General features: G+C 36.4%; 1 protein-coding gene across 2 annotated transcripts in view; it reads left to right on the top strand.

Annotated features, from left to right (window-relative positions):
- The window catches only part of ATF7IP (activating transcription factor 7 interacting protein), a 106,435-nt gene that overhangs the window by 78,228 nt on the left and 12,333 nt on the right, over positions 1 to 15,874 (top strand). For both annotated transcript variants that reach the window (XM_032202091.1, XM_032202081.1), the window contains exon 11: positions 14,429 to 14,507. In XM_032202091.1, the coding sequence (XP_032057982.1) occupies positions 14,429 to 14,507 (79 nt within the window). The remainder of the gene's footprint in view (positions 1 to 14,428; positions 14,508 to 15,874) is intronic.

Below are 15,874 nucleotides of genomic sequence, written 5' to 3'. Positions count from 1 at the left end.
TCTCAAGAAGCATGTCCTGGTTTTCCCCACCAAACGCTATCAAAACACTCCATTTAGTTTTAACTTTAGATTAGCTCATTAGTCACTCTATTAAACTGATCCTATCATTACATTTTGCATAGGAGGGTTTTGACAGGTCAGAAATCCTCACAGGAAAGTGGATATGAATTACATCTGAGAAATGAAATTGTATTTTAAGAAGGTTCTTTAATGAAAAAAATTACAAACCAGGAAGGCTAGTCATAGTTCGTTTTTAATGAGCCATAGTACAGAACCTGACTTGACTCATGGTTTGTCTTTCCTTTTCTATGCCATAATTTTTCATTACAGATTCTGACAAATAGAGAAATACTACTATAAAAATGAAAATTTGGCCATCAAATCATGGTCTAGGTTGGAAGAAGAAACAGCATAGCATTTAAAACTGCTTTCCATTATATTAGCTGAATAAAATAAGAATGGCTTCATCCTTTTGAAATGCATGCATACATACTTTTGTGTATGTGTGTGAACATAGCTTATCACATTAAGGACTCAACTGGAAGTGTTTATGTTGCTCAGTAGTAGAACAAACTAGAGAAATATTCCAGCTGAAATAATACATTTGCCATGAAAAATTCTTAATTCTTTGCAGAATTTCCTTGCTGAAAAAGACTTTCAAATACAGAATGTGATTTAGCATTTTGTCATAATCTGAACAAACATCAAGCCGATGCCTGGCCTTTGCAATCTTAATCTTGGCTGATGATGATGATCTTTGTGGCCTCGGGTAGATCAGTTATACTTACTTGATCAGTTTTCTGCAGCATAAGAGCAGTGTGGAGTGTTCAACTTTCTGCGTGATCTCATTAAAGATTAAGAGGTTTTGAGATTGCTACATACATCTTATGTGTTTATTTTATGTTTACAGGCAGTTTTATTTGCTGCTGTTATAAATGAACAAGCAAGTTGATTAGGTATAATTCTAATATAAAAATTATTTCTGCCACACAGTCCTACGCTTGCTTAGTTGCAGCATCAGTTTGTGACATCATTGACTACAGAAAGGTAGTCACACATCCAGAATTATTTTATCAAGCATATAATAAATCAAACAGAAATGGCAAAGCAATCCTTTTCTAGTGACTAGAAATAAAAATTGACAAAAACAAAGGGCAAACTGTGCTCACAGTAAAGGAGAACTGTGCAGTACCTTATTCTAAGATTTTCTAGAATAATGTAGGTTTCCAAATTCTAGGGCTTCGTAGAATTCATAATTCAACTTGACTGGAAAATTTCATTTTTTGTTTGAAAAGGTTTGCTCCAAACTTTCACCGAGATGGAAACGTATTATTTTCTCTGGCATAGAAATATCCTGTTGTCTAGAGATAGTTCCTTGTTCTGGCATAACAGAGTTGAACATTTATCCTGCAGAAACAATAAAAGTATGTTGCCAGGAGATCATTTTGTTTTTGTTCCCTTTTGCTGCATACTATTATGGTCATACTGACCACATGCCCTGCTCTGGTCCTAACTGCATCTGTGTAATTAACTATAACAGCATATTGCTAATAGTTTAATTCCTTAACACAAATCTAGTGGGTAATTCAAATCGGAGAAAAAATAAAAATAATAAAAAGAAAGGACTATTGTGGCAAATCTGGGCATGTCTCTGATTCTTCTAAAATACCATTTGGCTTCTAATTTGACTTCCATTCTATTGAATGATAATTAAGTATTTTTAGCTTCTAATTTGTTAAATTGTAATTTTACTGACACCAACTGTATACAAAGTCTTCTTACTACCTTCAGCTTGAACCTGATACTTCAAAGCTACTGACTGCAGTACTACTATGTTTTTATTTTCATATGAGAGTAAAATTTTTTGAAACTGAGAAAAAGCATTCCTGGTTTGGGCTGGAAGTAGGATTGCTTTGAAAGGGCTGGAGTTGTTAAATATTGGTGGAAAGCTTAATAGAATGAATTTTAATTAGTAGAATATATTTCTAGCCTTCTGCAAGTGAAAAATCTTCCCTATGCCTCCTCCCACTTCCATTCCAGATCCATTAAATGGATCTTCCCTACATATATTTCCTCTCTAGAAAAGCTGAAGTAGGCAAACAGAGCAGGTGTTTGGCTGCTTCTGTAAAGTCAGCTTTGCCTGCGTGTGCAGTAATATGGGGGAAGTGGTCTCCCCCCACATCACCCCTCTCCTTTTGCCCTGTTATTCTTTTCTGAGAAAATTTTAAGTCAGTCCTGTTTATTACAGTACAGGTTATATGCTGTGTTCATGAAATCTATCACGGTTGCCATGAATTGAACTCCTCGGTGGCAGTCTCAGCAGAGAGTCTCAAACAGCATGATAACTAATTTTGTTATTTTTTGTTTCCTTTTCCATTATATTTCCATTACATGGTAGAGCATGTTAGTGAACCAACAGGTTAAGTACAGTTTGTTGTGATTTTTAAGGCACCATTGGTTCAAATCTTAGTATAGAATTGTTAGTCATAATTTAAAATTCCCTTTAAAAAATGAATATAGCAAATAACACATTGAAATAAATTTATCATGTGTCACTCTTGAATTTTTCTAATTAGATTGTCTTGTAAAATTCATTTTCCATTTCAGTTGCAAAAAAAAAAAAAAAAAAAAAGCATTTAGCCTTTACCAAGTCAACTGAATTTGTTTTGTTTTGTTTTCCTGCCATGCCAGTGATTAAATTCCATTTTCCATGTTGGAGCTGATTCTGAAAACAGGGAAATGACAGTGACCTTTAATAATAAATGTTATTAGTTGATCATCTCATTTTCATAATGAAGCTTCAGTGTGTGTGTGTGAACTTCTGTTTTCTGTGTTGTTTTTGTTGTAAATTTGGAAATCTCTGCTGTTGGTTGCTTCAAGGAGTACCCTAATTTTTATTTTTATTAAGTGAGTGTAGTATCTGACAGTATAAGTTTTTTTTCTTATTTCTATGTAAGTAATTCATCCCCACTGTAAGGTACTGTGATCTACAGTGTGGGAGATGAAAAAGGTAAATGTTCTTCACTGTACGCACTTTTCCTGTGCCCACAGAAGAACTCAGTTGTGCAGAATGTCAAATATCTGAAGGCATTGGAACAATGCTTTGAAGCGGAAAGCTTTCTTAGCTTTGTGGTTTTAGTCTGGTACATCTCTGGTTATCCTCTAGAACCATGCAGCTTTTCAGTAGTTGAACACTGTCTAGGTTGGTATAGTCAAAGTTATCAGTAAGCAGCTTGGATGTAAGGTTTTGCTCTACTTCTACTTCTCCTTTTTCAGCCCTCCACTGCTACTTGCTCCAAAAGGGATGGTCCCAGGGATGTAGGAGGGGGCATCTTACTGTGTTTGTCGTAGTCTCTGAACTTCAATTTTTTCCTGTTTGCACAGAAATTTAAAGCATGCTATTCAGTCACAGTCATTTTGCCAATGGCCATTCCAATGCCTCAGGTCCCAGAACTGCATTTTTAAACACATGATGAGCACTTTTAATGTATTACAGTACACACTATTGTTACAGAAATTTAGTTATATAACAAGTCTTTATAATGGTTTTAAAGTATTTTATTATGAATCCCAGTTACAGATACAGGAATTATATATATATATATAATATAATATATAAATATATACACGGCATACTGAGGGAATCTATGAAAGTGATTTATTACATTGTGACGTAAAATAACAGTGAGCAAACTTGAATGGGGTTGGATATGTTAAAACTGGCTGACATAAAATCAGCCTATTCAAGAATGAGTATGTTATATTTGTTGTACCACTAAGTCAGGCAAATAGTCTTTTCTTCCTTGTTCCTCACTCTGGGTGCACCTTATCCTCTTACGGAGCAAAACGGTCTAAATTTCATCTGTGCATTTCACCTTTTCAGCTAATGTTAGGTTGTAAAAAAAAAAAACCACCAGTGTCCAATCCATTTCCCATTGTTTATGACATGCCTTGATCTGTTTGGTTGTCTACAGTTTAATTTAAGCCATTTTGCTGACTATTGGAAGTTTATCTGGTAAAATGTTAATAAAGTACATTTATAACTTTTTTCCCTTCATTTGCAATGTGTAACGAACTTTGTGAGTGTCTGTTGGGGAAACAATGTGAACAAAGTGGACATATCACCTTAAAACGTATATGCAGCGATTAATTCTATATTGTTGAAGCATTATTGATGAAAATGTTTCCTGGCATTTCATGGCTTTGTCACTGAAAATAAACGTGCATAATTATATATGTAAAATGGGATACTTGATTTTTGTCTCTGACCCCGGGGTTATGTTTGTGCTGTTTAAAAAATGCACCTAGCTCTCATCTGTAAGGTGAAACCTTTACCTGAGACTAATTTGAATTCTACATTGTAAAGGTGTTAGCAAAGGTCATTCAAGAATGGGTTCACTTGATTTTTTTTCCTTACAACAGCTACCCAATTTCAGCTATGTGATGTCCTGTTGAGAATTCTTTGGATGATTTTTAAACTCATTTTTTTACAGTGGGTTGTCTTTCCCTGAGACTGTCTCTGTTACTTAAACCAGCCCCCAGCTACTAAGAACAGCTTTAATAAGTACATGTGCTTGTGTTTTATAGGCTCCAATTTGTCAGTTTGGACCAAAAAAATCTAGAGGTTTTTTTATAAATATTCATTACAACAGACACAAGTAATAGGCTTCATTAATCTGAATTAATAGCTTTATTATTATATAATGGCTTAATTAATGGCTTCGTTAATCCTTTTACTGATTAGTAGTATATTTCAGTGGGATTTGGAGAAAGAAGGTAGATGTTTCACCTTACTAGAGTAAGAGCCAGTAAAGAGGTGTGTGTGTGTGTGTGTGTGCATGTATGCATGTATGTGTTTATTATATACCCTTTTAACTGTTTGATTAAAGAAAAACAAAATCATAGCAGTACAGAAATCCTTCTAAGCATTGTGTCAAGTGTTCCTTCATAGATTTAGTTGGAATTACATTTGCTAGTGCCTAAAAACAGGCTTTCTAGCAATCAACTTTTTATATATGTTTCTTGATTTATGTTTCTTACTGATGGGGGTAGCAGAGCTAATGTCTATTCTTTGCAACAAATAAGTGAGAGGGTATATAATACAAAGGGGTTACTAAGACTGGCTACTCATTTTTTGAATGCTTGCATTGTTCTGTAGAAAGTGTTGCACGGTACTGAATAAGGGTAAGGGGGAATGGTCTGGTAAATGGAATACATAAAATGCTGAGATAGGTATTACACACTATCAAAACAATATTGCAGCCCTGTGAAATTTTGTTCGTGCAAAATGCAAACTAGGTAAACTACTAGCTTTATTGCATTATTATTTATGTTTTCATTGTGGTAAGAGATGATGAATGCATTTGGTGCCTGATAAAATAAATTTTCATGACAGCTTTGCAAGGCTGGAATAATTATTTCAATTGTGTGGGAGTTAACTGCATTGGAATTGATAACTGTTAGGGAGTGATAAGTTTGAAGCAGTCTGTGATGGAAGTATACTTAAATATGTACTAAAAAAATGATTTTCGCATGTTCTTGCTTGTGCTTGAAATCTGTAGTTTTGTATATGGATGACAAAAAACAAAATATGGGCTTTGTACTTTCCCATGCGGACACAGGATCATCCCCACGCACATGCCAATCCCAGAACATACTTTTAACATCATTCCCCATAATTTCAGATTGATTTTGCTATTATATAACGCCTTGGTGCGTCATGTATGACTGGTGGTGTGATGCTTCATGGAATGTCTCTTTACAACCCCCTTTTTTTTTTTTTTCCCTGTTTTGATAATGTAGAAGCTATTAATAATAAAATTGTCTGCACTGTGTCATTGTGCCACAAATAATCTTCAGAGTTTTGATCATTACTACCCTGGAATTAATTTTGATTTTTCACTGTTTTTTGGTGTGTTTTTGTTTTTTTTTTGGTTGTTTTGGTTTGATATTTTTTCTCCATTTTTTCCACTTTTACTTACTTAAATGTTCTGTTATGAAAAGCAGGTGGCATTACAATTAATAGTGTGGTTACTTCAATGTGATGAACTGAACCGTGGCGTTATATAATACCAAAATTTAGTTTTTTTGAATCACGAATATCATACTTAAACAGAGAAGAGCGTATTCAAAACTTTCTTCAAAATACTAACGGTTACCTTTTGGTATTTCATGTGGTAAAATATATGTGCATGCTTGTGTGTGTATGAGTGTCGTTATATAAAATGATGTAACAGATAACATTTTCTGTTTGCTTTATATTCTCGAGATTTCTTTCACAGTTTTCTTCAGTAGTTTATCATTGACATATATGCTATAATGTTCTAACCACTTTTTTTTTTTTTTTTGGTCAAATTTCACAATTGTAGTTATGATGAAAAAATACTCTGTTCTTTTCTCAACATCATCTACCATATGTTCTTTGGTCTTTAAATTCAGTCTCCTTCCTTCTATTTGCTTTCTTCATGGAATTGGAGTAACTTTTTTTTTCTTCTTTTTTTTCCTTTCAAAATTGCAAATTAATCAACCTAATTTGCAGCAGTGCTGTCTGAAAAAGTTGATATTCTTTCTCCCACTATAACATATTTTATGATAGTAGAAATTGGTCTCAGCACGTGGAAAAACTGAGCATGGTACATAAGACGTACCGAGTCAATGTCGTTAGTTATGACCCTTAGAGTACATAAGATGCCTGAGTCAACGTCCCTAGTTTTCCAGAGGCAGATGCTTCAGAATCCCTTAAACACCAGAAACAGACGGTCATTTCATTGTGAGACTGATTCCTTTCTGATTTTCATTTATTCATTTTCTATAAACTCAAGTATTTCCTGATATTACTGTCAATGATATACGGGGTGTAATGAAAGTCTTCAAGACAAACAGAAAAAGTTTTTGATTACTTAGAATTTACATTGGTTTTACAGTAAAAATGGTGACTTCATAGCCACTCACAAATTGGCAAATCTTGTGAAAGTTTCAAATTCAGGTGACCCTGTTCTCTGTTTGTGTCTTCAGAAAGTTCCATGGTTTCGATTTCCTCTAAGACCTCTTTTCTTGTATACCTCTGTTTAAATTTGTGTAGTATTCACACGGCATTGATTCTTGAAAGCCACTGTCTAGAATGTATAGTTCTTTTCTTTCTCAAGGAAAGTTGTATTATATTTTTTCTCTAGCACTTCTTCCCATAATTGTGTGTTATTTATCAGTACATCTATTTCTCAGTACTTTCTTTAATTGTTAAAAAGATTTTTGTAGTTGGAATTTGGAAGAAGCGAGATGGTTTGTTGCAATAGTATATGCAGTGGAAAATGCATGAAATTCTGAGTATAAGTCACTTTTACCAATTTTTTGTAGATAACCATAAATTGTAGTGTAAGTACTGTATATAATTTTTATGCAAAAATTAAAATGTCTCCTGTTCGTTTTCATATTAAAAAGACAAAGTCTTGCTCTGAAAAATTAGTGCAATCGATCACTTTTCATCATAAGTTTTGTAGCTACTAGAACATTTAGAAATGCCTATTTCTATTGTAAACGTAAGAAAGAAAAATGTACAAATCTGAAAATTGTATTCATTTTATACATGCTTTTCATTATTTTATCTTCCATAGGCACCATAAAGCAGTTTTAAGCCTAACTGACTAAGTAGTATTGAGAGAAGCCTACAACTTAGTCTCTGGTTCAGGACTTAGGAGGTTTCACTCACATATTTGAAGGGGATGAAAATTTACTCTTGAGAAGAGGGGCAAAACCAAAAGTCTTTAAGTTGTTCTTTTCACAAGTTATGTGGAAGAGCGGCTTGGTACTAAAATACTTTTCCTCCACACCACCCAAATTAGATGATTGCCTGGGGCATTTGCCATGCAGTCAAAGTCCAGGGTAGTTATATGTATTGTTAAATGCTGCAGGTGTAGAGGTAACAACCTTGTGAACTAAAGAAGCTAGGGCAGGGATGTTGAATTTGACAAGATTTTCTTTAAATAATACACTTTTCAAAAGACCTTGAGACTGTAAATGTATGATTCCTTCTTCTTGGCTGGCTTTTTGAGGGAAAAATGCACAACACTGAATGAGTGAAGTCACAGTACAGAACACTCGCATAGTCCTTCTGACTTGGACTAGTGCATGCTCAGCTGCTCCTTGGCTTGTAATTATCTTTTCCTGTATTTTTTCTTCCTTTTGCTTCTTTTTTTTCACCTTTGTTTCTGCTTTTCATCATACCTTGCAGTCTTCTTCACACATTTCACCTTACGTGAGCTTAATTTCCTTTTATGACAAGGTTACTCATCTGTTTGACCAAGGGAAGCCAGTTGATGTAATCTCTTTGGATTTCAGCAAAGCTTTTTAAACAGTTTCTCACAGTATCCTTCTGGATGAAATGTCCAACATACAGTTAGATAAATGATGCATAATGCAGTGGGTGAATGGTTGGGCTCAAAGGGTTATGGTAGATGGGGTTGCATCAGGTTGGCCCAAGGGCTCCATTTTAGGGCTGGTTCACTTTGATGTTCTTATAAATGACTTGTATGAAGGACTTGAAGGTATACTAAGTAAGTTTGTGTGTTATGCCAAATCAGGAGGAGCTGTTGACTCCATTGAGGGTAGAGAGGACTTGCAGAGAGGTCTTGACAAATGAGAGAGCTGGACAATCACCAACCACTTGAAGTTTAATTAGAGCAAGTGCTAGATGCTGCCCTTGGAATGGGGCAACTGTGGCTGTACGTACAGACTGCTGGGGCAGGAGAGGCTGAGGAGTGGTCCCACAGAAAGAGATTGGGGTGTTCTGGTGGATAACAAGTTGGATACAAGTCAGCAGTGTCCTTTGGCAGCCAACAGGGCCAATTGTATCCTGGGGTGCATCAGGCACAGCACTGCCAATCTGGTCAAGGGAAGGGATTGTCCTGCTCTGCGCTGGTGTGGCCTCACCTTGAGTACCGTGTGCAGTTTGGGGTGCCACAATATAAGGATATAAAAGTATTAGAATGTGTCTAAAGGAGAGCAGCAAAGATGGTGAAGGGTGTAGAGGGCAAGATGTGTGAGGATTGGCTGAGGCCCCTTGGTTTGCTCAGCCCCGAGCAGAGCAGGCTGAGGGGAGGCCTCATGGCGGCCTGCAGCTCCCTCACGAGGGGAGCAGAGGGGCAGGCGCTGAGCTCTGCTCTCTGGGGACAGTGACAGGATCCGAGGGAACGGCACGGAGCTGGGACAGGGGAGGGTCAAGCTGGGGGTTAGGGAAAAGTTATTCACTGAGAAGGTGATTAGGCACTGGGACAGGCTGTCCAGGGCATTAGTCATGGCACCAAGCATGATAGAGTTCAAGTGTTTGTACAATGCTCTTGGACATGTGGTCTGTTTTTTGGGTGGTCCTGTGCAGAACCAGGAGTTGGATTCAATCCTCATGGGTCCCTTTCAACTCAGGACATGCTATGTTTCTGTGTGTTTTGCTTTTCAACTCCAATTTGCATGAATCTGCTTGGGCTCGTATACATTAGACTGAAGCATGAAACATTCAGTTACAGGACACGTTGTTTTTATGCAAAGTATCTTATTGCAAAATGGAAGTTCACTAACCAGGTGAAGAATAAAGATGTGACTATATTAGAATTAGGAAGCTGGGAAGAGATGAAGTCTTGTATTTCTCTTGCTATCTTCTAAAATTTTTGTCACATTTATCTTTAAAATGTGACATTTCCCAAAGGAGATGATTTTCTCAATCCACCCCCCCCCCCCCCCCCCCCCCCCCAAATAATAATTTAGAAACTGTTAGAGGAATATGTTTTAAACAAAGATTATATTTATTTTTTGTTAATGTTTTTCAGAATGTGTGCTTTCTTTTACTCACTGCAAAAAAAAAAAAAAACTGCAGAAATAAACATACGTATAAGAAGTAATTCAAACCTAAGCAGATGAAACTGTGCAATAGATTTGTGCATATCATACAAAATCAGATCTTAAATAGACATAAATGCTAGTAATTGTTAATTTCTATTTCCATTTCAAAAGTATGAAAACCATGTTTGTGCCTTTGGGACAGATGAGGCCCAAGACATCTCTGTGATTAATTGCTCTTTCAGTTTTGTTTTGTGTTTTGTTTTGTTTTGTTTACGTGATGCCTGCATACATGTATACCCACTCATTTGTATCAGCAACTCTTCTGCATTTTGTTAAATGTTTGTTCTTGTTCCCTTATAACTGGAAGCTCAGATGGGAATGTGGTCAGCATTGGTCTCACACTCTTTGGTATCCTGACAGCAGGCACAGAGAATTTGCACTCTTATTTTCATGATGTGTATGTGATTGTGTTTGTCATGTTGCTTTATGTAAAATTGTTGCACTTCTGGCTGGCATGTGAAAGCAGAAAAAGATTCAAACTGAGGTAGTCAGGGACAGTTGTGGTTGACTGGATGGTTTAGGTCCCTGTATTGCTACTCCCTGGTTGCACAAAGTTATGACGTCAGCTCTGGGTAAACCGGTGCAAAACGTAAGTGTGCATGACAGCATTTTGGATGTGAGGGCATATACATTAACATACGTAAGCTGTTAAAATGGATGGAAGGCAGTCTTTACATTTATTTTAAATCCCATTGTAAAATTTTAAGCTTTCTGTTGATTATTAGAAACTACCCAGTGGCTGTTGTAAACAGTTTTCTTGTGCCACTTCTGGTCAGTTTGGAGACTGCTTCATTTCTGAAAAATGAGAAAAGGGGGCTTTGGAGGTTACGGTTTTGTTGGTTGTGGTTTTGTTTGCTTTTTACAAAAATTTAGTTTGTTTTATAAATATGTTCCTGAAATAAATACAAATCACTTAATATTACTTTGGTTGTTTTGTTCCAGTTACTGTTTATTTGATACTCTAGGCCACTGACTTGCTATTCAGACTTGCTAGGCATGTGAAATAAGGCACAAGACATGTTTTGGGTTCTCATGAAATGGTTTTTACTGTTCCACTAGTGTGATGAAAACGTGTCATGGTTGCATCATCATGCTCTTCTGCTGAGATCAGCTGAAGGTGGTTTGGGTGTTCCTGACTTGTCTATGTTTGGAGAAAGCTGAAAACTCACAGTAGACCAGAATAACAATACATTTCTGTGTTACCACTTTCTACCAAAAAGCCTTCTGAAGTCTAATAGTAGGAGCTGAAAAACGTATTCTCTTATTTCAGTTTTTGACATAAATGTGAAGGTTGTTCATGCATGTCTGGAAGTCCAGTGTCATGCTTTTTTTTCCCTTCACTGGAGCTTCAAGCCTTCTTAAGGTGGTTTGTTTTGCTCTGAGCAGCATGTCGGACTCTCCTCTTCTGTTCTGCAACAGGGCAGTCCCTTCCCCTGAATCCCATCCCCTTCTTCATTTTACAGAAGCAATAGCAGTTGTTTCTCTCTAGCCTTTCCTCAAACAGTTCTATTATAAACTAGAGTTTTGGCAAGTCCTTGTAGCAACAAAAATTTCCTGGAGATAATTCATGCATAATATAATCATGATACCCAAAAGGGCTGTTTGTATTTTCTTAAATGGTTGGGCACAGAACATTCGGAAAAGCATTTATTACTTGCTTTTGGCAGGGATGGTTCCAAATGCTTCCATTTGTAGGTCTTAACCATTCAGGTGGTAAGCCACGACACTTCAGAAACACCTGGTATTGGGTGATACAGCATCTCTCTCAGATCATGGAAATTCTTAACTTTCCTGTAGGAATGTAGTATAGACCAGTCTTCCAATCTCTGATTCCCATTTCTTTCTGAATCTCTTCTCTTTTCTGGACTTGAGAGATCTACAAGGATTTGAAAACCCTGCCAGTGCTACAGAGTATAGAAAGGGACCCTGCTTCTCCTTGTAAATGTTAACTGATGTTCTGAACAGTCAAAATTCTGACCTTTGTGGCAGGCATAATTAGCAGTCTATTCTGTGAGGGAATACCCTGACAGCACCATACTTCCCTACATGCTTTTGGTAAGAGACGCAATATGTAGCATTTTCAGTGTTTCAAGTTTCCTTAAAATTTTCCTGTACCCCTAAATTTCATTCGAAGGTGATGTATTGCAGGTGAACTAGGAGAAACTAGCTGGGGAGTGCTGTATGTGGAGTACGGCTTCCTCTTGGAATAGCTGAACTCCGTGCCGTGGAAGTGGGACTGTGGGTTGTACCACAGAGCACCACTCAAAACTGCCCTGCAGATCCACAGTGTCTTGTGGAAAGAACCAAACCACTTACGGATATTTCCTGTGAGGAGATTGCTGCCAGGGTTGTTCAGTACAAAACCTTGAATGAAGTGACTAACTCAAAGAAGGTCTTTCCTTCTGAAAAGGGCATGCTTGAGACATAACCGGCTGATTGGATTATTTGTTTAGTATTGCCTGTTTAGGTAACTAGAGATTCTGGCCTTCTGGAGACACCAAAATCAAAACTGCATGCAGTAACACATGCAGACTTGGAAATTCAAAGAATTCTCAACTGGCATGGTTAAGTAGGACTTCCAAACAGTTTTATAAAGAGTATTTGTTTCTAGGGATTTAGATTTCCGTGTAGAAGAAGAATTGAAGGAAATTACTTCAGACTAACAGATTTTATAGTGGGGAAAAATAAATAGCTTCATGTTAGTTTTTTCTTTCTCCAGTTCTTCATAAATCTCCCTACTCCATTTTTCAGTCTGCTTTCTCCTGGCAAGGAGAGCCATAATTCAAAATATACATCATTGACTGGGAAGATAATCAAGTTGGGATGAAATTCCTCTTGGCTTTGTGTTAATCAAATTCTCATTGATTATTTGAATGTGTTTTTTATCTTAAGCTTCAAGTGGTTAAATGAGCTCATCGTACTAAGAAAACTGAAGCTGGAAGGTTTCTGAAATAGAAATCACTCAACAGAAGAATTCCATGATTAATACATGTGAAAGATGTTTATGAATAGCAAGGATAGAGTCCATATAGAGGTCTCTTCTGCCACCTTGGAACATAAGTACCTAGCTATTTTTTCCTTTTTTTTTTTTAATCATATAGGTTATGGAACCTATATGATTCAGCAGAATTTCATCGGTGGCAGAAATAGAGCTTAAGCAGAAATCACCTTATAATCTAACTGTGTAATGAAGAGATCATTCATGTCAGGCTGTCCAAATCCAGTGACCAATAATTCAGAGACAGCTTTCATTTGTATTTTTTATGATGCTTTTTTTCTCTCTCCTCAAGGTCTTGTCTGTGTGAGAACTGTTTTTAAGACCTTCTTAAAGGCTTTGCTTTACCCTATTTAAAGTTAAAAGAGTAGATAATCTCAGTGCTTGGACTTTTTGCATCTGTCCCCATCAGGCCACACAGCACTAACTCTAATCTTCCTAGTTTTTATCATGCTGGCGACATGTGGCTGATAACTCTTACGATTTTTTTACATGTTAATGTTAATTATTCAGTGATGTTGATAATTATGTTGCTTTCCTAACCCCTTGTCTGACCCAAGGAACCTGGCTTACTGTAATCCACAAGTCAGTAGCAGTTCAGCCCAACAATAAATGATCATCTTTTTCTGCAAAACCAAAGAAACACAAATTTTTGCATCAAATTTAAGAAAGATGACATTGACTTCATTCAAGATCTGTTCTAGAAAGCAGATTTAAAAACCCAGAAATATATAGGGCCTTCCCCAATGTTCACTTCACCAGCTAAAGGAAGAAGCTGGTGGTCCAGCTCTAGTCTGAACAGCTAAGGGAAAGTCATTGATCCAGAAGATAAATTTTGTTTGATGGCCCTCTAGGTTTTTGTAACTTTAAGCCTTCGCAATAACATAAATGATGTCTTTATCCTCTCCAAAGAGATGGTTAAAAATGGTTTCATATCTAGAATAACAAATGATGAGTTTTGTGATAGGGGATAAAATACAATAATGAAGTTACTCTTCAAAGCTGGAAACCATTGGAGTTTTCTGATGGCTTTTGATGATGTATTTTATCAGCACAGAGGTTTTGTGAGAGGTTTCCTTACTGTGAAGTCAATTTCACCATATGCAGGTAGGCCCAGACTATCTCAAGATGAGTTGTCCCGGTGACTATTTTGTCAAAAGGTTATGCTGGAAAGCACAGGTTACAATTGGGTTAAAATATTAAAAGGGTCATAATTAACTTATATTTATATTCAAAGATTATAATACTGTTTTGTTAATTTATTTACCTGTAAAATAACAACATACTACTGGTCATCAAGGTTTTTTCCTACTTCTTAGAAAGTTAAAAGGTGCTTCAAAATTTGATATTGCAGTCTAGTCACTTCGTCATTGCCTGTTTTTCCAAGTCTGAGGAAATTTGTCTGAAATCTCCTCCTCCTCCTCATTTCATCCTTTCTAATAAGCGCTTCAGTTCTCTCTCTTACACAATGTTCAATTCATATCCCTTTTTCAATCTGTGTTCCCTGGATTTGCTTTTGCAAAATGAAGGAGTTTTGTCTTTCAGAGCGGGAAGGTCGCAGGAAGCAATTCAGGAGGTGTCATTGACCTTACACTGGATGATGAGGATGATGGCTCTTCTCAAGGTAAGAGAAATAGATTTTGCTAGCAGCAGGGGCAGTTGAGCTGCAAGTATTATTTCATCCCCTTGAATGATAGACAGGAATAAACATTTGTTTCAGTTCAGTGTATTTTATTCCTTGTTGTTTCTGTTATGCAAGACTGTTACTGAAGTATTCTGATAGGCCTTAAATAAAAGGAATCCTACACAGTGTAAAATACTGTCTTTAAGGTTTTTACCTTTCCCTTAATTTAAGCACTGTTGTTGTCTGTGCTCAAATCTGTTAAACTCGTGAAACAATCTAAGAAGTTCAAATTATTTATTACATTGTTGAAACTTCCTCTACGTGAATTTCATCTTTGTTTACCAATTAATTAAGGACCTTTCTACAGTTGATAATCAGACATTAGATTGTTACAGCTTCCAGTCTTTTTTCCCCTGAATAAAAAACTTTGTGTACAAGAGTTTAAATACCAAATGCAGATCTGTTCTTGGCTTGGGGTCTGTGTGCCAAGATTAGGGTAAATATAGTTGTGCTTTTATGTCCTTTGGCAGTGTGGATGCATTTCATTGCTGTGACTGCAATGTTGCAAGCCCATTTTCTGGCATGGAAATTAAGCCCCTCTTCTTTTCCATTTTGTGATTTAGATTTGTAATTTTACTTATGCCTCCAGTAGTAATGATTTCCATTTTATACTTGTTTCCATAAATCAGATTGTCCTGTCTTCTCCAGTTCCAGAGTTTTAGTGAAGATGATACTGTTTATTCATCATTGGAACAGTTCCTTTATTACTTCTAATTACTTCTTTATTAATCCTGAGCTTACTACGTACCTAGTTTTCATTTTTTTTCCTTGCTGAATTTTTATTTACATAGCTAAAGAATCTTTTGCTACTTCTTTCTGTTTACTTAGTGGCATCTAAGTTGGTTATCTTTCATCATTTCCTGCAGCTGGAATCTCAGCAGGACTCTTGATTTGTCGGGAACAAATCAACTTGCTTCCATGTGAAATCAAAAACAAAACGGGAAAAATAATAGCCCAGACTATCCTTGTTGCTTGATTGACTTTTTTATAGCTCTAGTGTGTCTGGGTTCTTGGTAGTTGGATCATGAGCACATCTTCTCTAAGTCATGACTAAGAATGTACTCATTCAAATTATGTATTATTAAAATTATACAATGGCAGTTGAAATGTGTAGAAATCTGTACGTATTCAAAGTGACCACATGTACGCATCTCTATAGAAATATCTTCAAAGAATTTGCTGGACACTGGGAAACCTCTCATACCCCTGTGAAATATAAAAAAGTTTGAACTAACCACAAAGGCCTGTTATTTGGTGAAAGAGCAGGAAATATCTCAATTTGTGTTTTCAAAATGATCATCCCTTTG

The sequence above is a fragment of the Aythya fuligula genome, chromosome 1 (assembly GCF_009819795.1).
Source record: "Aythya fuligula isolate bAytFul2 chromosome 1, bAytFul2.pri, whole genome shotgun sequence".
Taxonomy (NCBI): Eukaryota; Metazoa; Chordata; class Aves; order Anseriformes; family Anatidae; genus Aythya; species Aythya fuligula.
The sequence above is the reverse complement of the archived record's forward strand: the minus strand, read 5'-3'. Positions and strand labels throughout refer to the sequence as shown.